This window comes from Mesoplodon densirostris, chromosome 17 (assembly GCF_025265405.1).
Source record: "Mesoplodon densirostris isolate mMesDen1 chromosome 17, mMesDen1 primary haplotype, whole genome shotgun sequence".
NCBI classification, from domain to species: domain Eukaryota; kingdom Metazoa; phylum Chordata; class Mammalia; order Artiodactyla; family Ziphiidae; genus Mesoplodon; species Mesoplodon densirostris.
This window is the reverse complement of record NC_082677.1, coordinates 50,649,562-50,668,371: the sequence shown is the minus strand read 5'-3', so window position 1 is coordinate 50,668,371 and position 18,810 is coordinate 50,649,562. Positions and strand designations below refer to the sequence as shown.

The following is an 18,810-nucleotide window of genomic DNA, read 5'->3' as shown; positions in this document are numbered from 1 at the left end:
TGCTCTTCTCTCTCTAATTGCTTTAGCTGTAAGGTTAGGTTGTTTATTTGAGATGTTTCTTGTTTCTTGAGGTAGGATTGTATTGCTATAAACTTCCCTCATAGAACTGCTTTTGCTGCATCCCATAGGTTTTGGGTCGTCGTGTCTCCATTGTCATTTGTTTCTAGGTATTTTTTGATTTCCTCTTTGATTTCTTCAGTGATCTCTTGGTTATTAAGTAGTGTATTACTTAGCCTCCATGTGTTTGTATTTTTTACAGTTTTTTTCCTGTAATTGATATCTTGTCTCATAGCACTGTTGTCAGAAAAGATACTTGATATGATATGAGTTTTTTAAAATTTACCAAGGCTTGATCTATCCTGGAGAATGTTCCATAAGCACTTGAGAAGAAAGTGTATTCAGTTGCTTTTGGATGGAATGTCCTGTAAATACCAATTAAGTCCATCTTGTTTAATGCATCATTTAAAGCTTGTGTTTCCTTATTTATTTTCATTTTGGATGACCTGTCCATTGGTGAAAGTGGTGTGTTAAGTCCCATACTATGATTGTGTTACTGCTGATTTCCCCTTTTATGGTTGTTAGCATTTGCCTTATGTATTTTGGTGCTCCTATGTTGGGTGCATAAATATTTACAATTGTTATATGTTCTTCTTGGATTCACCCCTTGATCATTATGTAGTGTCCATCTTTGTCTCTTGTAATAGTCTTTTTTTAAAGTCTATTTTGCCTGCTATGAGAATTACTACTCCGGCTTTCTTTTTATTTCCATTTGCATGGAGTATCATTTTCATCCCCTCACTTTAGTCTGTTTGTGTCCCTAGGTCTGAAGTGTGTCTCTTGTAGACAGCATATATATGGGTCTTGTTTTTGTATCCATTCAGCCAGTCTATGTCTTTTGGTTGGAGCATTTAATCCATTTACATTTTAGGTAATTATCAATATGTATGTTCCTATTACCGTTTTCTTAATTGTTTTGGGTTTTTTATTGTAGGTCTTTTCCTTCTTTTATGTTTCCGGCCTAGAGAAGTTACTTTAGTATTTGTTGTAAAGCTGGTTTGGTGGTGCTGAATTCTCTTAGCTTTTGCTTGTCTGTGAAGGTTTTAATTTCTCCATTGAATCTGAATGAGATCCTTGTTGGGTAGAGTAATCTTGGTTGTAGGTTTTTCCCTTTCATCACTTTAAATATGTCCTGCCAATCCCTTCGGGGTTGCAGAGTTTCTGCTGAAAGATCAGCTGTTAACTTTATGGGGATTCCCTTGTATGTTATTTTTGTTTTTCCCTTGCTTCTTTTAATATTTGTTCTTTGTATTTAATTTTTAATCGTTTGATTAATATGTAGCTTGGCGTGTTTCTCTTTGGATTTATCCAGTATGGGACTCTCTGTGCTTCCTGGATTTGATTGACTATTTCCTTTCCCATATTAGGGAAGTTTTCAACTACAATGTCTTTAAATATTTTCTCAGTCCCTCTCTTTTTTTCTTCTTCTGGGATCCCTATAATTTGAATGTTGTTGTGTTTAATGTTGTCCCAGAGATCTCTGAGGCTGTCCTCAATTCTTTTCATTCTTTTTCTTTATTCTGCTCTGTGGTAGTTATTTCCACTACTTTATCTTCCAGGTCACTTATCTGTTCCTCTGCCCCAGTTATTCTGCTATTGATTCCTTCTTAGAGGATGTTTAGTTTCATTTTCCGAAGTTCATTTCTTAAAAAATCTGAAATCTCATCTTGTCCTGTAAAGCTCATACAACCACTTACAGAGAACTGACTGCTTTCCCTCTTCATCTGTTCCCCATTTGGAAAAAAAAATCACCTGTAATAATGTATGCACATTCACATTATAGTAATATGTTGTTAATAAGTGTTCAGTGTCTGAATGGAGTTTGTGATTGCCCACACTTTTCGTTATATAGACTTTGTTGTGTTCTACATCAGAGAGGGTTAAGAAGGCATACCACCGAGTTTGACTTGGAATGCTAGAATACCCATCTGTGCACAGCTTGGCACAGATCAATGGTTTTTAAAGACAACCAGGACAATAGAAATAATCATCATGTTAGGAAAAGGCAAATCTATTGAGACACTGAATACAAGGTAAACAGCCAATCTGGAGAAAAAGCAGTAGGGACCTCAGAAATCTTTATCCTTTGTCATTCTTGACTGTTCTGGGATTTTCTTTAATGAAACTGTCAAAAGTTTGATTTCTTTCAACATGAAAAATAATGTCAGTAGTAATTCATTTTCTAGTATATCAGTGTCAGTCTAGAACTATAAGTTAACCTCTTTAAATGCTCTTTAAATTAATGGTTACTGATCATTAATTAATCTTTTTTATGATACAAAATAAATAAAAGCATTGCTTTTGACCTTGAGATGTTTACAAGTGTATCTGAGTGATATATATATGAAGTGACTCAATCAAGATTCCAACTGAAAAATGCCTTAGTCCCTTAGAAAGACTTCAGTGGTGAGGGGCTATGCTCCCAGCATCAAAATGTCTTATAGTGAACATATTTAGTTCATAAACCAGCCTACTGTTCACTACTTGTAATGGTCAGTTTGATTTCTTTCACTTTTAGATGTAAAAGGGAACTTAGAGACCATCTAGATCATACCCTTCATTTTATGGACTGAGGAAACAGAGGTCTCCAGAGGTTAAGACATTTGTCCAGGGTCACCCAGATTGATGTTGGTGGCAGAGCCAGTACCAAGACACCCACCCATCTCCTGACCCTGATAAAGTGCCTCTTCCACCAGCCTGTCTGACTTTTGTATTGAGCAGGGGGTCTCCCCCAGGAAATGGCATACAGTTTAGGACTCAATCAAAGAAGCCTGTATGAGTCTCAATCACATCTTACCCTTTGCCATCTTTGTCTGTCCGTGTATTCACAACAATGAGATTTTCAGGGCTTTTGGGTCTATAAAACACAAAGAAATTCAAATAAAAGACTGCATATTGAAATAAAATTGTGTGGTATCTTGAAAGGTCAGATACGTAAAAATTCTTCATGAATTGCTCATTTACTCTTACTGAATAGAGCAGCAGAAATCCTTCCGGGCAATCATGTCCGAACTAAATGTACAATACTGAGTACACTGCCCCATCTGCTAGTACATTTTTATGCCAGAGGACATAACTCCCTTCCAGCTAATAATGTCTGAAAGAATAAAACAAGCAATCTGGGAGATCATATTTTCAGGTTAGAGACAGACGCACTTACATTTTCTCTGTTGGCTCTGCCTTAAGATTTGCTCTAAAGAGACCATCAATACCCTGATTTCTTTAAATGTACTGAACAAAAAGTCTCATCAGTGCTAATAATGGATACTTAACTCATAAAAACATAGACCAGTTTACATCTAAGACAGGAAAAAAAGGTGGTTAGGAAAGATGAGCTACAATTCTTGAAATCACTTTATTCCAAACAGGTATCTTCCTAGACCCAAAATTTGAATTGCAGTGGACCTTAAAGAAAAGACAAGACAAGATACAGACTGGGGATCTACAAGCTGTAATAGGTTCATGGATGTGTTGTTTGGGTTCATGGAGTGTTTTTGTTTTTTATGTGGACCAAGATTTACAAAGCTGGCCATGACATGTAGACACCTGGAGTTTCAGGATCTCCTGAAAGTGTCCTGCAACTTTAGGCTCAAATTCTCACGTGGCAACATCAGCTGGAGCTGCTAAACAGCTGGGCTCTCCCTGACAGGGTGCTCCCTCTACGTTACAGAGCCAGCTCCTTCACTCATCTATCCCTGCCTGGTCCCAGTAGGCCATGAAGTCTGATTCTTAATCTAATGCCTCCTCTCTTTATAGATGAGAAAACTATCATTTGCTTTGTTTCTTCTTCACTTTGGTCCCCGCCCGTTTTGTATGGAAGTGTGCCAAGTAACAGAGAGAGAACTAAAATTGCACAGACCTCTAACACAAACCTCAATTAATATGATCTTTAAGTTATGCAATTACAAATGACTCATAATAAGGAGATAATGTTAACTAAGAAAATGAGTGGTTTTTGTAGTGGTTCAACTACAAGCATTCAGTGACCAAACCAAACTGTTTACATACTAATATATTAGTATTTCAGGAAGAGAAATGTGGTTATTTTTATAACTGCCTTACTAAACACTGGTGTGTGAAAATCAAAGACACTTCAATATTAGTGTCTTTAAATTGTAATAACCATTTATAATAATGATGAAACGATTTCTGCAAGCTTTTTATTCAAGATTTGTAGGACACTTTTTTTTTTTTTAATTTTTTTTAAATTTTATTATTTGGCTGCATTGGGTCTTAGTTGTGGCGCAGGGGCTCAGTTGCCCCGCAGCATGTGGGATCTTGCTTCCCCGACCAGGGATCGAACCCACGTCCCCTGCACTGGAAGGTAGACTCTTAACCACTGGACCACCAGGGAAGTCCCTGTAGGACACTTTTGACTAGCCCAGTATATGGGTCCTCATGCTCAAATACTGAAAAATAACAAAGCAAATTCAGTAATAAAGCGAAAAAATAGATGTTTTTAAATCTTACCTGTTCAAGCTTTTGTTCATTTTGATGAGATTATCTAATTCTTCACTTTGGGGAGAGAAAAGAATATCTTACATTAGTAAAATCTGGGGACAGATTCAGCTTAAAACAACTATTTCTGAGTCCTCTGAAGTTCAACGTATGTCTCACATTTATCATCCACGAAAATCCTCTCTATCTTTCAAAGCTCTCCTCAAACAACCCTTTCGCCAAGAAATCTTTCCCAGTCCTTTAACTGAATAGAGTCCCCTACATTTTTGGAAGCCTTGCAGCGTTGCGGATTTTTGTATCTCCTTTACGGTACCTATATTGCTATACTTTGTAATATAGTAATCATACACTTGTTTCATGTTAATGTCCTTGCTTCTACCAATACTAGTGTACAAAGAGACACACACACACACACATACACACACCACACCACTTAAAATTTCGAAATGTATTTTATATTGGATCCTCTTCAGTGTTTAATACAGGGTTTTTCACACAGTAGATGCTTAATACAGGTTTTACTTGAATCAACAAATACAGGTATGTTGACTAATTATAGATTCTATCTTTGCATAATGTACTTGCACAAAGCAGCTATTGGAAAACACTCATTTATCAATAAGTCTGGCTTTTTTATTGAATTCTACTCTCCCTTATTACAGTTTAGCTACACTTGCTCTCCTGTTTCCATACTTGTGAACTGTAAAGACTCTACTGACTGCTTCTTCAGGAGCTACTTGTTTAAGTTAACCCCCTGGGATCTGGAATATTCCTTAGAACCACAGGAGCTCAGCCCTCTCCCCAAGGAAGGCAGCCACAGTGGTTTTTCGTTCCTGTTTGCTCCTCACAACATATCCTCTCCTCAACCCTTCTATCCACCCACTTCACTCCCATTTCTCTTGCCTTCCCCACCCAGTTTTCCAGTTCACAAGTCTTGGTTTTCCCTTCTTCCTGCTCTAGCCTCACACATTTTCCACACTTCCTGAATGTTCCTCTTTCTTCTCAAGTCATCACTGATGTTGACCAGGAGGCCATGAGGCCAAGTAACTTGGTGGTTAGACATTCAGGTTCCCAAGTCAGGGATACCTGGATTCTAGTCAGGGATTCACCACTTATTAGTTGATGACTCTGGGTGAGTTACCTAACCTCTTGCTCCCTCAATTTTTTTCATCTGTAAAATAAGAATACTAATTGTACCTACCTCAGAAAAGAACCAATAAGTTAATGAATAGAAAGTGATTAGGATTATACCTGGCATGTCATAAACTCTCAATTAATTTTGGTAATTATAGTAAACAGTTTCCAGTCAATATTAATTTTTTCATTTAAAAATGCTCATTATATTTACTTTTTAAACTGAATTTAGAGGCACCAAGACTTCGGCTCAGCCTTAGAGAGCTATGGTCATTGAGTCAGTAATGTGCTTAGAAGATGTCTGGCATAGAAGATCACCAGAATAACTACTGGAACAGTTCTCTCCGGGATCTGAAAAACTCATTCAATCAACAGCCATCACAGAGATGAATCGTTTCAAGTAATATTGCATATTCAATGGAAGAATTGAAGGCTGAGAATAAATATAGAAATATGAAAGTTGCTGACCCTGACAAAAAATGGATTAACATTCTATCCTTGTGTGGGACAAACACTACCCAGTGCCCTGACACAATGCTGCATTGTCATTTCTTATTTGAAATTCTACCTTCCAACACTGAGGCTACAAATCTGTTCCATGTCCCCAAGGGAAAGAACAAACTCTAAATTTTAGCCCTAGACCTTTCTGACTGGTGAGTCACAATGATGAGATCAGGATTTGGGCTTCCACGAGAAAATTAACATAAATCATGAGAAGACACTCTGTGGGAAATTAAGTGAAATGGGGGCTGCATTCTGAAAAAAGGAGTTGAGCTTTCAAAATGGCCTTAAATTGATGAAAGCTTTGGATATTAAATTTCACCATTGCATTTACAATAAATTAAATGCTCTTAGTCAGATAGGAGTAAGAGTTCATTTTTCAAAGGAGTATTACAAAGCAATAAGATAAATAAAGCTATATCTCATCCCTCTAGACAGTCCACAGTAACGATTCTCAGCTATCGATGCAAAAGACATTTCCCCTGGCCCACATCAAAGCAACAGCTTCTCCCCATGAAGAACGTATCTGGCTGTGGGATTCGTGCCTCCTGGTGAGGGAGAGGGGACAGGAAAGTTAAACTAACTGCAGCTCTCACTGTTTTTGTTTGACTTGCGCCAAACCATAAGTGCCCCTCAGCATCGCTCAGCTATCTCTCCCTTAAACACCCACCAAAAATCTATCCAGTCCAAAAAACTGTCCAATCCCTATTAAAAATAAAATATTACCTCAAACAAAAATAATTAAATAAAATTAGAGATCTAGGCACTTAGACAACAAAGAAATGAAAACATTCAGGATACTTTCGACTATCTCTGTCTGGATCTAGAGCTACTACTTTGTCCATGAGTTTGCAGCAAAGAGCTAAGTGTCACTTCTGTTTCTTTTCTTCAGTTCTTTGACTGAGACTGCACTCCTAATAACATTCTTAGCACTGCTAAATTCCATTAAACAAGGAAAAATTTTGTAGGCACAGGATTTAAACTATGGAATGTTTATACTCAGGGTTTTCTCACTGCTCATCATTGTTTTACCATTATCTACTATATAAACACTTCTACTTTGCACAAAACATTGTGTCAGACTTTGCAGATGATAGATGGTAAGACAAAATATCTGCTCTAAGAGATTAAAGAGTTAACAAAGATGAGACATTTACATAAATACCATGAAACTATACCAAATATGATTAGTTGTTATATAATATGAATAATAGGGCTCTAATAGCTTAGAGAGGCAGAAGTCACATCTCACTGGATCACTCAGAGAAGACTTCACAGAGGAGATGGTATGTGATCTGGATCTTGAAAAATGGGTAGGACTTGGATGGATGGATATGGTGGCCATGAGGTTGGAAAAGACCACCATGTGGATGGAATGGTATAAACAAAGGCAGAGGCTCCGGAAACTACAGAAAGGAAGTGATTAGATTTGGTACTGCATGTAGGATAAATGTAAGGGTGAAGTCAGAAATTGCTAAGGAATGTTAGGTTGGAGACAGGTTAACAAAAGCATTGAATGAGGCTATACGTAATTGAACAGGCAATGGGGAGCCAGGTGGAGTGACTTTTCCAGCAGAATCATAGAAAGAAAACTCTGGCAGTGATGGGTAGTAATGGTCTACTGGGGGGAGAGATGAGGAGTGTAAGTCAATCTGGATACCTATTCTGATAACCTGTGATGGAATCAATGACTGTTTGAACTGGGGTGAGGTTCTAGGGGTGTGCAGGGCATTTTAGACATTTAATCCATATGTGCCTAATACTACACAAAGGGGTCAAGACATGAAAGAATCAAAAATGATTCTGGGGGGACCTTCAAGATGGCGGAGGAGTAAGACATGGAGATCACCTTCCTCCCCACATATACATCAAAAATACATCTACATGTGGAACAACTCCTACTGAACACCTACTGAACGCTGGCAGAAGACCTCAGACCTCCCAAAAGGCAAGAAACTCCCCATGTACCTGGGTAGGGCAAAAGAAAAAAGAAAAAACAGAGACCAAAGAATAGGAACGGGACCCGCACCAGTGGGAGGGAGCTGTGAAGGAGGAAAGGTTTCCACACACTAGGAGCCCCTTCACGGGCGGAGACTGCGGGTGGTGGAGGGGGGGAAGCTTCGGAGCCGCGGAGGAGAGCGCAGCAACAGGGATGCGGAGGGCAAAGCGGAGAGACTCCCACACAGAGGATCGGTGCCGACCAGCACCCACCAGCCTGGGAGGCTTCTGTGCTCACCCGCCGGGGCGGGAGGGGCTGGGAGCAGAGGCTCGGGCTTCAGAGGTCGGATCCCAGGGAGAGGACTGGGGTTGGCTGCGTGAACACAGCCTGAAGGGGGCTAGTGCGCCACAGCTAGCTGGGAGGGAGTCTGGGAAAAAGTCTGGAGCTGCCGAAGAGACAAGAGACTTTTTCTTGCCTCTTTGTTTCCTGGAGTGTGAGGAGAGGGGATTAAGAGCGCCGCTTAAAGGAGCTCCAGAGACGGGCGCGAGCTGCGGCTAACAGCGCGGACCCCAGAGACGGGCATGAGACACTAAGGCTGCTGCTGCCGCCACCAAGAAGCCTGTGTGCGAGCACAGGTCACTCTCCACACCTCCCTCCCGGGCGCCCGTGCAGCCCACCACTGCCAGGGTCCCGGGATCCAGGGACAACTTCCACGGGACAACGCACGGCACGCCTCGGGCTGGTGCAACGTCATGCCGGCCTCTGCCGCCGCAGGCTCGCCCCGCACTCCGTACCCCTGCCTCCCCCCAGGCTGAGTGAGCCAGAGCCGCTGAATCAGCTGCTCCTTTAACCCCTTCCTGTCTGAGCGAAGAACAGATGCCCTCAGGCGACCTACACGCAGAGGTGGGGCCAAATCCAAAGCTGAGCCCCAGGAGCTGTGCGAACAAAGAAGAGAAAGGGAAATCTCTCCTAGCAGCCTCAGGAGCGGCGGATTAAATCTCCACAGTCAACCAGATGTATGCTGCATCTGTGGAATACCTGAATAGACAACGAATCATCCCAAATTGAGGAGGTGGACTTTGGGGGCAACTGTAGACTTGGGGTTTGCTTTCTGCATCTAATTTTTTTCTGGTTTTATGTTTATCTCAGTTTAGTATTAAGAGCTTACTATAATTGGTAGATATGTTTATTGATTTGGTTGCTCTCTTCCTTTATTTTATATATATATATTTTTTCCTTTTTCTCTTTTTGTGAGTGTGTATATGTTTGCTTCTTTGTGTGATTTTCTCTGTATAGGTTTTCTTTTACCATTTGTCCTAGGGTTCTATCTGTCCTTTTTTTTTTTTTTAATAGTTTTTAGTGCTTGTTATCATTGGTGGAATTGTTTATTGGTTTGGTTGCTCATTTCTTTTCCTTTTTTTATTACCTTTTAATTTTTTTATTTTAATAATTAAAAAAATTTATTTTAATTATTTTCTTTTTTCCTTTTTTTTCTCCCTTTTCTTCTGAGCTGTGCGGCTGACAGGGTCTTGATGCTCCGGCCGGGTGTCAGGCCTGAGCCTCCGAGGTGGGAGAGCCGAGTTCAGGACATTGGTCAAACAGTGACCTCTTGACCCCGTGTAATATCAATAAGGGAGAGCTCTCCCAGAGATCTCCATCTCAATGCTAAGACCCAGCTCCACTCAACAACCACTGCTGGATGCCCCATGCCAAGTGACTAGCAAGACAGGAAAATAACCCCACCCATTAGCAGAGAGGCTGCCTAAAATCATACTAAGTTCACAGACACCCCAAAACACACCACCGGACACGTTCCTGCCCACCAGAAAGACAAGATCCAGCCTCAACCACCAGAAAACAGGCACCAGTCCCCTGCACCAGGAATCCTACACAACCCACTGAACCAACCTTACCCACTGGGGGCAGACACCAAAAACAACGGGAACTACAAACTTGCAGCCTGTGAAAAGGAGACCCCAAACACAGTAAGTTAAGCAAAATGAGAAGACAGAGAAATACACAACAGATGAAGGAGCAAGGTAAAAACCCACCAGACCAAACAAATGAAGAGGAAATAGGCAGTCTACCAGAAAAATAATTCAGAGTAATGATAGTAAAGATGATCCAAAATCTTGGAAACAGAGGGAGAAAATATAAGAAACATTTAACAAGGACCTAGAAGAACTAAAGAGCAAACAAACAATGAGGAACAACACAATAAATGAAATTAAAAATTCTCTGGAAGGAGTCAATAGCAGAATAACTGGGGCTGAGGAATGGATAAGTGACCTGGAAGATAAAATAGTGGAAATAACTACAGCAGAGCAGAATAAAGAAAAAAGAATGAAAAGAATTGAGGACAGTCTGAGAGAGTTCTGGAACAACATTAAATGCACTGACATTCGAATTATAGGGGTCCCAGAAGAAGAAGAGAAAAAGAAAGGGACTGAGAAAATATTTGAAGAGATTATAGTTGACAACTTCTGTAATATGTGAAACGAAATAGTCAATAAGTCCAGGAGGAGCAGAGAGTCCCACACAGGATAAATCCAAGGAGAAACACACCAAGGCACATATTAATCAAATTATCAAAAATTAAATACAAAGAAAAAATATTAAACACAGCAAGGGCAAAACAACAAATATTATACAAGGGAATCCCCAAAAGGTAAACAGCTGATCTTTCAGCAGAAACTCTGCAACACAGAAGGGTGTGGCAGGACATATTTAAAGTGATGAAAGGGAAAAACCTACAGTCAAGATTACTCTACCCAGCTAGGATTCAGATTCGACTGAGAAATTAAAACATTTATAGACAAGAAAAAGCTAAGAGAATTCAGCACCACCAAACCAGCTTTACAACAAATACTAAAGGAACTTCTCTAGGCAGGAAACACAAGAGAAGGAAAAGACCTAAAATAACAAACCGAACACAATTAAGAAAATGGTAATAGGAACATACATATCAATAATTCCTTAAAGGTAAATGGAATAAATGCTCCAACCAAAAGACATAGACTGGCTGAATGGATGCAAAAACAAGACCCATATATATGCTGTTTACAAGACACCCACTTCAGACGTAGTGACACATACAGACTGAAAGTGAGGGGATGGAAAAAGATATTCCATGCAAATGGAAATCAAAAGAAAGCTGGAGTAGCAATTCTCATATCAGACAAAAAAAACTTTAAAATATAGACTATACTATTACAAGAGACAAAGAAGGATACTACATAATGATCAAGGGATCAATCCAAGAAGAAGATATAACAGTTGTAAATATTTATGCACCCAACATAGGAGCACCTCAACACATAAGGCAAATACTAACAGCCACAAAAGGGGAAATTGCCAGTAATGCAATAATAGTAGGGGACTTCAACACCCCACTTTCACCAATGTACAGATCATCCAAAATGAAAATAAATAAGTAAAAACAAGCTTTAAATGATACATTAAACAAGATGGACTTAATTGATATTTATACCACATTTCATCCAAAAACAACAGAACACTCTTTATTCTCAAGTGCTCAGGGAACATTCTCTAGGATAGATCATATCTTGGGTCACAATCAAGCCTTGGTAAATTTAACAAAACTGAAATCGTATCAAGTATCCTTTCTGACCAAAATGCTGTGAGATTAGAAATCAGTTACAGGGGGGAAAAAAGTAGAAAACACAAGCACATGAAGGCTAAACAATACGTTACTAAATAACCAAGAGATCACTGAAGGAATGAAAGAGGAAATCAGAAAGTACCTAGAGACAAATGACAATGAAAACACGACAACCCAAAACCTATGGGATGCAGCAAAAGCAGTTCTATGAGGGAAGTTTACGGCAGTACAATCCTACCTCAAAAAACAAGAAACATCTCGAATAAATAACCTAAACTTACACCTAAAGCAATTAGAGAAAGAAGAACAAAACAAATCCAAAGCTAGCAGAAGGAAAGAAACCATAAAGATCAGATCAGAAATAAATGAAAAGGAAATGAAGGAAATGATAGCAAAGATCAATAAAACTAAAAAGCTGGTTCTTTGAGAAGATAAACAAAATTGATAAACCATCAGCCATATGCATCAAGAAAAAAAGGGAGAAGACTCAAATCAACAGAATTAGAAATGAAAAAGGAGAAGTAACAACTGACACTGCAGAAATACAAAAGATCATGAGAGATTACTACAAGCAACTCTATGCCAATAAAATGGACAACCTGGAAGAAGTGGACACATTCTTAGAAGAGCACAACCTTCCGAGACTGAACCAGGAAGAAATAGAAAATATGAATAGACCAATCTCAAGCACTGAAATTGAAACTGTGATTAAAAATCTTCCAACAAACAAAAGCCCAGGACCAGATGGCTTCACAGGCGAATTCTATCAAACATTTACAGAAGAGCTAACACCTATCCTTCTCAAACTCTTCCAAAATAGAGCAGAGGGAGGAACACTCCCAAACTCATTCTACGAGGCCCCCATCACCTTGATACCAAAACCAGACAAGTATGTCACAAAGAAAGAAAACTACAGACCAATATCACTGATGAACATAGATGCAAAAATCCTCAACAAAATACTAGCAAACAGAATCCAAAAGCACATTAAAAGGATCATACACCATGATCAAGTTGGGTTTATTCCAGGAATGCAAGGATTCTTCAATGTATGCAAATCAATCAATGTGATACACCATATTAACAAATTGAAGGAGAAAAGCCATATGATCATCTCAATAGATGCAGAGAAAGCTTTCGACAAAATTCAACACCCATTTATGATAAAAACCCTGCAGAAAGTAGGCATAGAGGGAACTTTCCTCAACATAATAAAGGCCATATATGACAAACCCACAGCCAGCATCGTCCTCAATGGTGAAAAACTGAAACCATTTCCACTAAGCTCAGGAACAAGACAAGGTTGCCCACTCTCACCACTCTTATTCAACATAGTTTTGGAAGTTTTAGCCACAGCAATCAGAGAAGAAAAGGAAATAAAAGGAATCCAAATTAGAAAAGAAGAAGTAAAGCTGTCACTGTTTGCAGATGACATGATACTATACATAGAGAATCCTAAAGATGCTACCAGAAAACTACTAGAGCTAATCAATGAATTTGGTAAAGTAGCAGGATACAAAATTAATGCACAGAAATCTCTGGCATTCCTGTACACTAATGATGAAAAATCTGAAAGTGAAATCAAGAAAACACTCCCATTTACCATTGCAACAAAAAGAATAAAATATCTAGGAATAAACCTACCTAAGGAGACAAAAGACCTGTATGCAGAAAATTATAAGACACTGATGAAAGAAATTAAAGATGATACAAATAGATGGAGAGATATACCATGTTCCTGGATTGGAAGAATCAATATTGTGAAAATGACTCTACTACCCAAAGTAATCTACAGATTCAATGCAATCCCTATCAAACTACCACTGGCATTTTTCACAGAACTAGAACAAAAAAATTCAAAATTTGTTTCGAAAAACAAAAGACCCCGAATAGCCAAAGCAATGTTGAGAACGAAAAACGGAACTGGAGGAATCAGGCTCCCTGACTTCAGACTATACTACAAAGCTACAGTAATCAAGACAGTATGGTACTGGCACAAAAACAGAAAGATAGATCAATGGAACAGGATAGAAAGCCCAGAGATAAACCCACGGACATATGGTCACCTTATCTTGATAAAGGAGGCAGGAATGTACAGTGCAGAAAGGACAGCCTCTTCAATAAGTGGTGCTGGGAAAACTGGACAGGGACACGTAAAAGTATGAGATTAGATCACTCCCTGACACCATACACAAAAATAAGCTCAAAATGGATTAAAGACCTAAATGTAAGGCCAGAAACTATCAAACTCTTAGAGGAAAACATAGGCAGAACACTCTATGACATAAATCACAGCAAGATCCTTTTTGACCCACCTCTTAGAGAAATGGAAATAAAAACAAAAATAAACAAATGGGACCTAATGAAACTTAAAAGCTGTTGCACAGCAAAGGAAACCATAAACAAGATGAAAAGACAACCCTCAGAATGGGAGAAAATATTTGCAAATGAAGCAACTGCCAAAGGATTAATCTCCAAAATTTATAAGCAGCTCATGCAGCTCAATAGCAAAAAAACAAACAACCCAATCCAAAAATGCGCAGAAGACCTAAATAGACATTTATCCAAAGAAGATATACAGACTGCCAACAAACACATGAAAGAATGCTCAACATCATTAATAATTAGAGAAATGCAAATCAAAACTACAATGAGATATCATCTCACACCAGTCAGAATGGCCATCATCAAGAAATCTAGAAACAATAAATGCTGGAGAGGGTGTGGAGAAAAGGGAACACTCTTGCACTGCTGGTGGGAATGTGAATTGGTACAGCCACTATGGAGAGCAGTATGGAGGTTCCTTAAAAAACTACAAATAGAACTACCATATGACCCAGCAATCCCGCTAGTAGGCATATAGCCTGAGAAAACCATAATTCAAAAAGAGACATGTACCACAATGTTTATTGCAGGTCCATTTACAATAGCCAGAACATGGAAACAACCTAAGTGTCCATCATCGGATGAATGGATAAAGAAGATGTGTCACATATATAGAATGGAATATTACTCAGCCTTAAAAAGGAACAAAATTGAGTTATTTGTAGTGAGGTGGATGGATCTAGAGACTGTCATACAGAGTGAAGTAAGTCAGAAAGAGAAAAACAAATACTGTATGCTAACACATATATAAGGAATATAAAAAAAAAATGGTACTGAAGTACCTAGGGGCAGAACAGTAATAGAGACGTAGACGTAGAGAACGGACTTGAGGACATGGGGCTGGGGAAGGGTAAGCTGTGACAAAGTGAGAGAGTGTCATTGACATATATACACTACGAAATGTAAAATAGATAGCTAGTGGGAAGTAGCCTTATAGCACAGGGAGATCAGCTTGGTGCCTTGTGACCTCCTAGAGGGGTGGGATGGGGAGGGTGGGAGGGAGGATGACGCAAGAGGGAAGAGATATGGGGACATATGTATACATATAGCTGATTCACTTTGTTATAAAGCAGAAACTAACACACCATTGTAAAGTAATTATACTCCAATAAGGATGTTAAAAAAAAAAAAAAAAGGTTCCAGAAAGGTGATCTTGCCTAAATGAAAGAAACGGGAGAAGGCGGGAAATAGCACATTTGGGGAGGAAGTTGAAAATAGCCTAGGATATTCTAAATGGGCGTGCTGGGTAGACAGATAAATAAGGATCTGGGTCAGCAACATAAATACAGGACTCAGGGTTTGGAGTAAGGTCACCACCATGGACAACTATGGTGACCGGGATGAGCACTACTCACCAGAAGAGAAAGCAGAGGATGAAGAGTGTCCATAAATGTTAGTACCACCCATTTCTAATTACCACGCGAATCTAGAGAGCCTGAGTCTTTCTTCTTTGAAATTATATGTGATAAACAACATTTGAAACAAAAAGAGAAGAAAAATGCAAGTTCAAAAGCTCTTGAGCTCTCACCCCTTGTCAGCTTTCTGAAATGAAGTGGCCTCTTTGACGATGTTTTCAAGATCCTGACTCCTTCAAACAAACTCAAGTCAATGACAGTAGAGCTACCTTAGAAGGAGCTAAAATGTCTTATCTGTGTTCAGTGAAGAAAGCAAAACTCCAAGTGTTATCAGGAGTTACTGAGTTTAACTGAATAACAAAATAGTCTGTCATGTCAGCTCACGGCATTCACACACACACACACACACACACACACACACACACCAGTCACTCCACCTGGGCATTGGCTCTGCCATCTACTGCTCACTGAAATAACTACAGTTTCTCCTAAAGACTTATACTGGTTGTACACAATTTATATACTTAAAAGGATATGGATAAATTGGGAGATTGGGATTGACACATACACACTACTATATATAAAATAGATAACTAATAAGAACCTGCTGGGGCCTCCCTGGTGGCGCAGTGGTTGAGAGTCCGCCTGCCGATGCAGGGGATACGGGTTCGTGCCCCGGTCTGGGAGGATCCCATATGCCGCGGAGCGGCTGGGCCCGTGAGCCATGGCCGCTGGGCCTGCGCATCCGGAGCCTGCGCTCCGCAACGGGAGGGGCCACAGCAGTGAGAGGCCCGCATACCGCAAAAAAAAAAAAAGAACCTGCTGTATAGCACAGAGAACTCTACTCAATACTCTGTAATGGCCTATATGGGAAAAGAATCTAAAAAAAAGGGTGGATATTTAAAAAAAAAAAAACGATATGAAAAATAAAATTCAATTAACTGCAAAAGTAAACACAGAAACATGTTCCGAAGTTTTTCTACCAACCAAGGAGCATTAAGCAACATATTCAGATGATCAGTTAGTCCCTTATATGAGGTGAAAGTATCTGTCTTCTTACGTTTCCAAAGGGAAAGAAAGTACATTTAAAACTGTAGCTGAGCTTGAATCCCCTCTGGTCTCCCTAGGTCATGAAAAGGAATAATAAGGGAAATCCTTATAGCTTTACCTGTAATTAAGACCTGTGCTTCATAAACGATATCTTAGAAAGTTAGTAGGGTTCCATGAAGATAGAATTTTGTAGTCAAGTAAATTTGGGAAACATAACCGACTTTTAGAGATTTGGAATATGTATAAGCACACTCAAGGTTCTGGGAAGTTCATGATAGAGAGCTCTATTCCATTGTGTTTCCTAAACATGTGGGCAATTAAATGCTTCTTTCACAAAACATTCATTGACATCTTGTGGCACATGGAACATAGTTTGGGAAACGCTGAGATAGATCTGTACCTTAAGGTACTAGGTACAAGGTACTCTCCCCAAAGGTAAGATATGTGTGTGATGCATGCCTGAGAGTCAAGGGAGATAATAAAGAAAATAAAAAGTAAGTAAGTTTGGCACTTTGAAAAATGTGTTTCAGTCAAAAAAAATTGTCTAAAAAAATTGGCTTATTATAATGGTTAAGATGGTAAATTAATTTAGGTTTTTAGCCATAATAAAAAAATTGGTTTATCATATTGATAGACCTATAAAATAACATTGTTCAAAAACTAATTTTAAAAATAGTGTTTTTCAAATAAATAAATAAATATCCAAAACAAATACTAAATTGAATGGGATGTTCAAGACAACAGGCGTAAACTAGCACTGTCAGGGGGAAGCCTTGCTCAAAAGCATCAACACAATTTGTAAGTCTTTTTCTGATGGTGCAGGTGAAGCTGAATATGATCTTGTTATACAGCCAATTCTAGCAAAGCTTTTGCAGATGTTCAGTCAAATAACTATATTTTCACCTATTCACTTACACGTCAACAACAGCTGTATCATAAACCTTGGGACAAGTGCTAGGAATAAAGAGATGTTTTCCTGTCTTAAGGGGTTTATTCTGTTTTCATGTTCAGACAATTTTGGTTGCTCATAATGTAATGCTTAGAATAGAAACAAAAGGAATAAAATTCTGTCGGTACATATAAAAACATTTATTACCCACTATTGAAGTCAGCTGGAAAACTGATTTGTCTATTTTATTATTAATTTTAGGTATGTTTGTGTTCCAATAAAGCATACTTTATCATATCTACAATTACACAGATATAGATATATAGATATAGATATAGATCACTGTACCTTATATTTCTTTCAGCAGATCTGTTGGTTTCTGTATATGCACTTGGTTTAGGTGGACATATCTGCCTATGTTTTTCAAGTTAAAGATAATGTCTGTTAGGTAAGAAAACACTTCTCTGTTAGATTTAAATTTATGAGAAAACATTTACATTCAAAGAGATGAAAGTGTGTTTGAACAATAGCACTACTGGAGATAAAAATCTAAATATGTTCATGTTCATTTTAGTTTAGTTTCCAGTCATCAATAAAGAATTTTTACACTTATCTCTATTAGATAATGATACAATATTTTTAAATAATAAGAATCGGGGCTTCCCTGGTGGCTCAGTGGTTAAGAGTCCGCCTGCCAATGCAGGGGACATGGGTTCGAGCCCTGGTCCGGCAAGATCCCACATGCCACGGAGCAGCTGAGCTCCTGTGCCACAGCTACTGAAGCCCACACTCTGTAGGCCGTGAGCCACAAATGCTGAGCCCGTATGCCACAACTGTTGAGGCCCGCGTGCCTAGAGCCCGTGCTCTGCAACGGGAGAGGCCACCTCAGTAAGAAGCCTGCACACTGCAACAAAGACCCGATGCAGCCAAAAATAAATAAATAAAATAAATATAAAAAACAATAAGAAGAATCATTTTTTGTTAGGTATCAGAGGGATTTTTTTCTCAAAGATTTATCCCATTTGAATACTATCAAGAAATATGTTTGCTCAGATAAGATGGTAAACACTTTCATATTTCCAGTACACCCACCACATTGAGAAAGACCACATTGAGTTGTTAGAATTAAATTTTACAGTGCTAGGTTCTGTTACAATTTATGATATAAGACTTTTCTCTGCTCTTTTTCTAAGTATCTGTTTGGCCTACTTATACATTCTTGCTTGTTCTCAAGAAATTATAGTCAACTATTTTTTTGTACTCCTGAGGACATGTGTTAATTACATAGGAAACACTTCCCTTTCATATTCTTTCATTAAAGTCATCTTGCTGTGATTAAAGTAATCAGGGTTTTAACATGCAAGTTGTCCTCATTTTATATTTAAGACCATTTGTGGAAGAAATAAATTAGAGTAGTAAA

The 18,810-nt window shown here is 38.8% G+C and overlaps 1 protein-coding gene across 7 annotated transcripts in view; it reads right to left on the bottom strand.

Moving 5' to 3' along the window:
- Positions 1-18,810, bottom strand: part of SCEL (sciellin) — a 136,255-nt gene that overhangs the window by 53,875 nt on the left and 63,570 nt on the right. For all 7 annotated transcript variants that reach the window (XM_060079861.1, XM_060079862.1, XM_060079860.1 and 4 more), the window contains 3 exons: positions 17,739-17,804; positions 4,528-4,572; positions 2,855-2,914 (listed from right to left, as the gene is read on the bottom strand). In XM_060079861.1, coding sequence (XP_059935844.1) covers positions 2,855-2,914; positions 4,528-4,572; positions 17,739-17,804 — 171 coding nt within the window. The remainder of the gene's footprint in view (positions 1-2,854; positions 2,915-4,527; positions 4,573-17,738; positions 17,805-18,810) is intronic.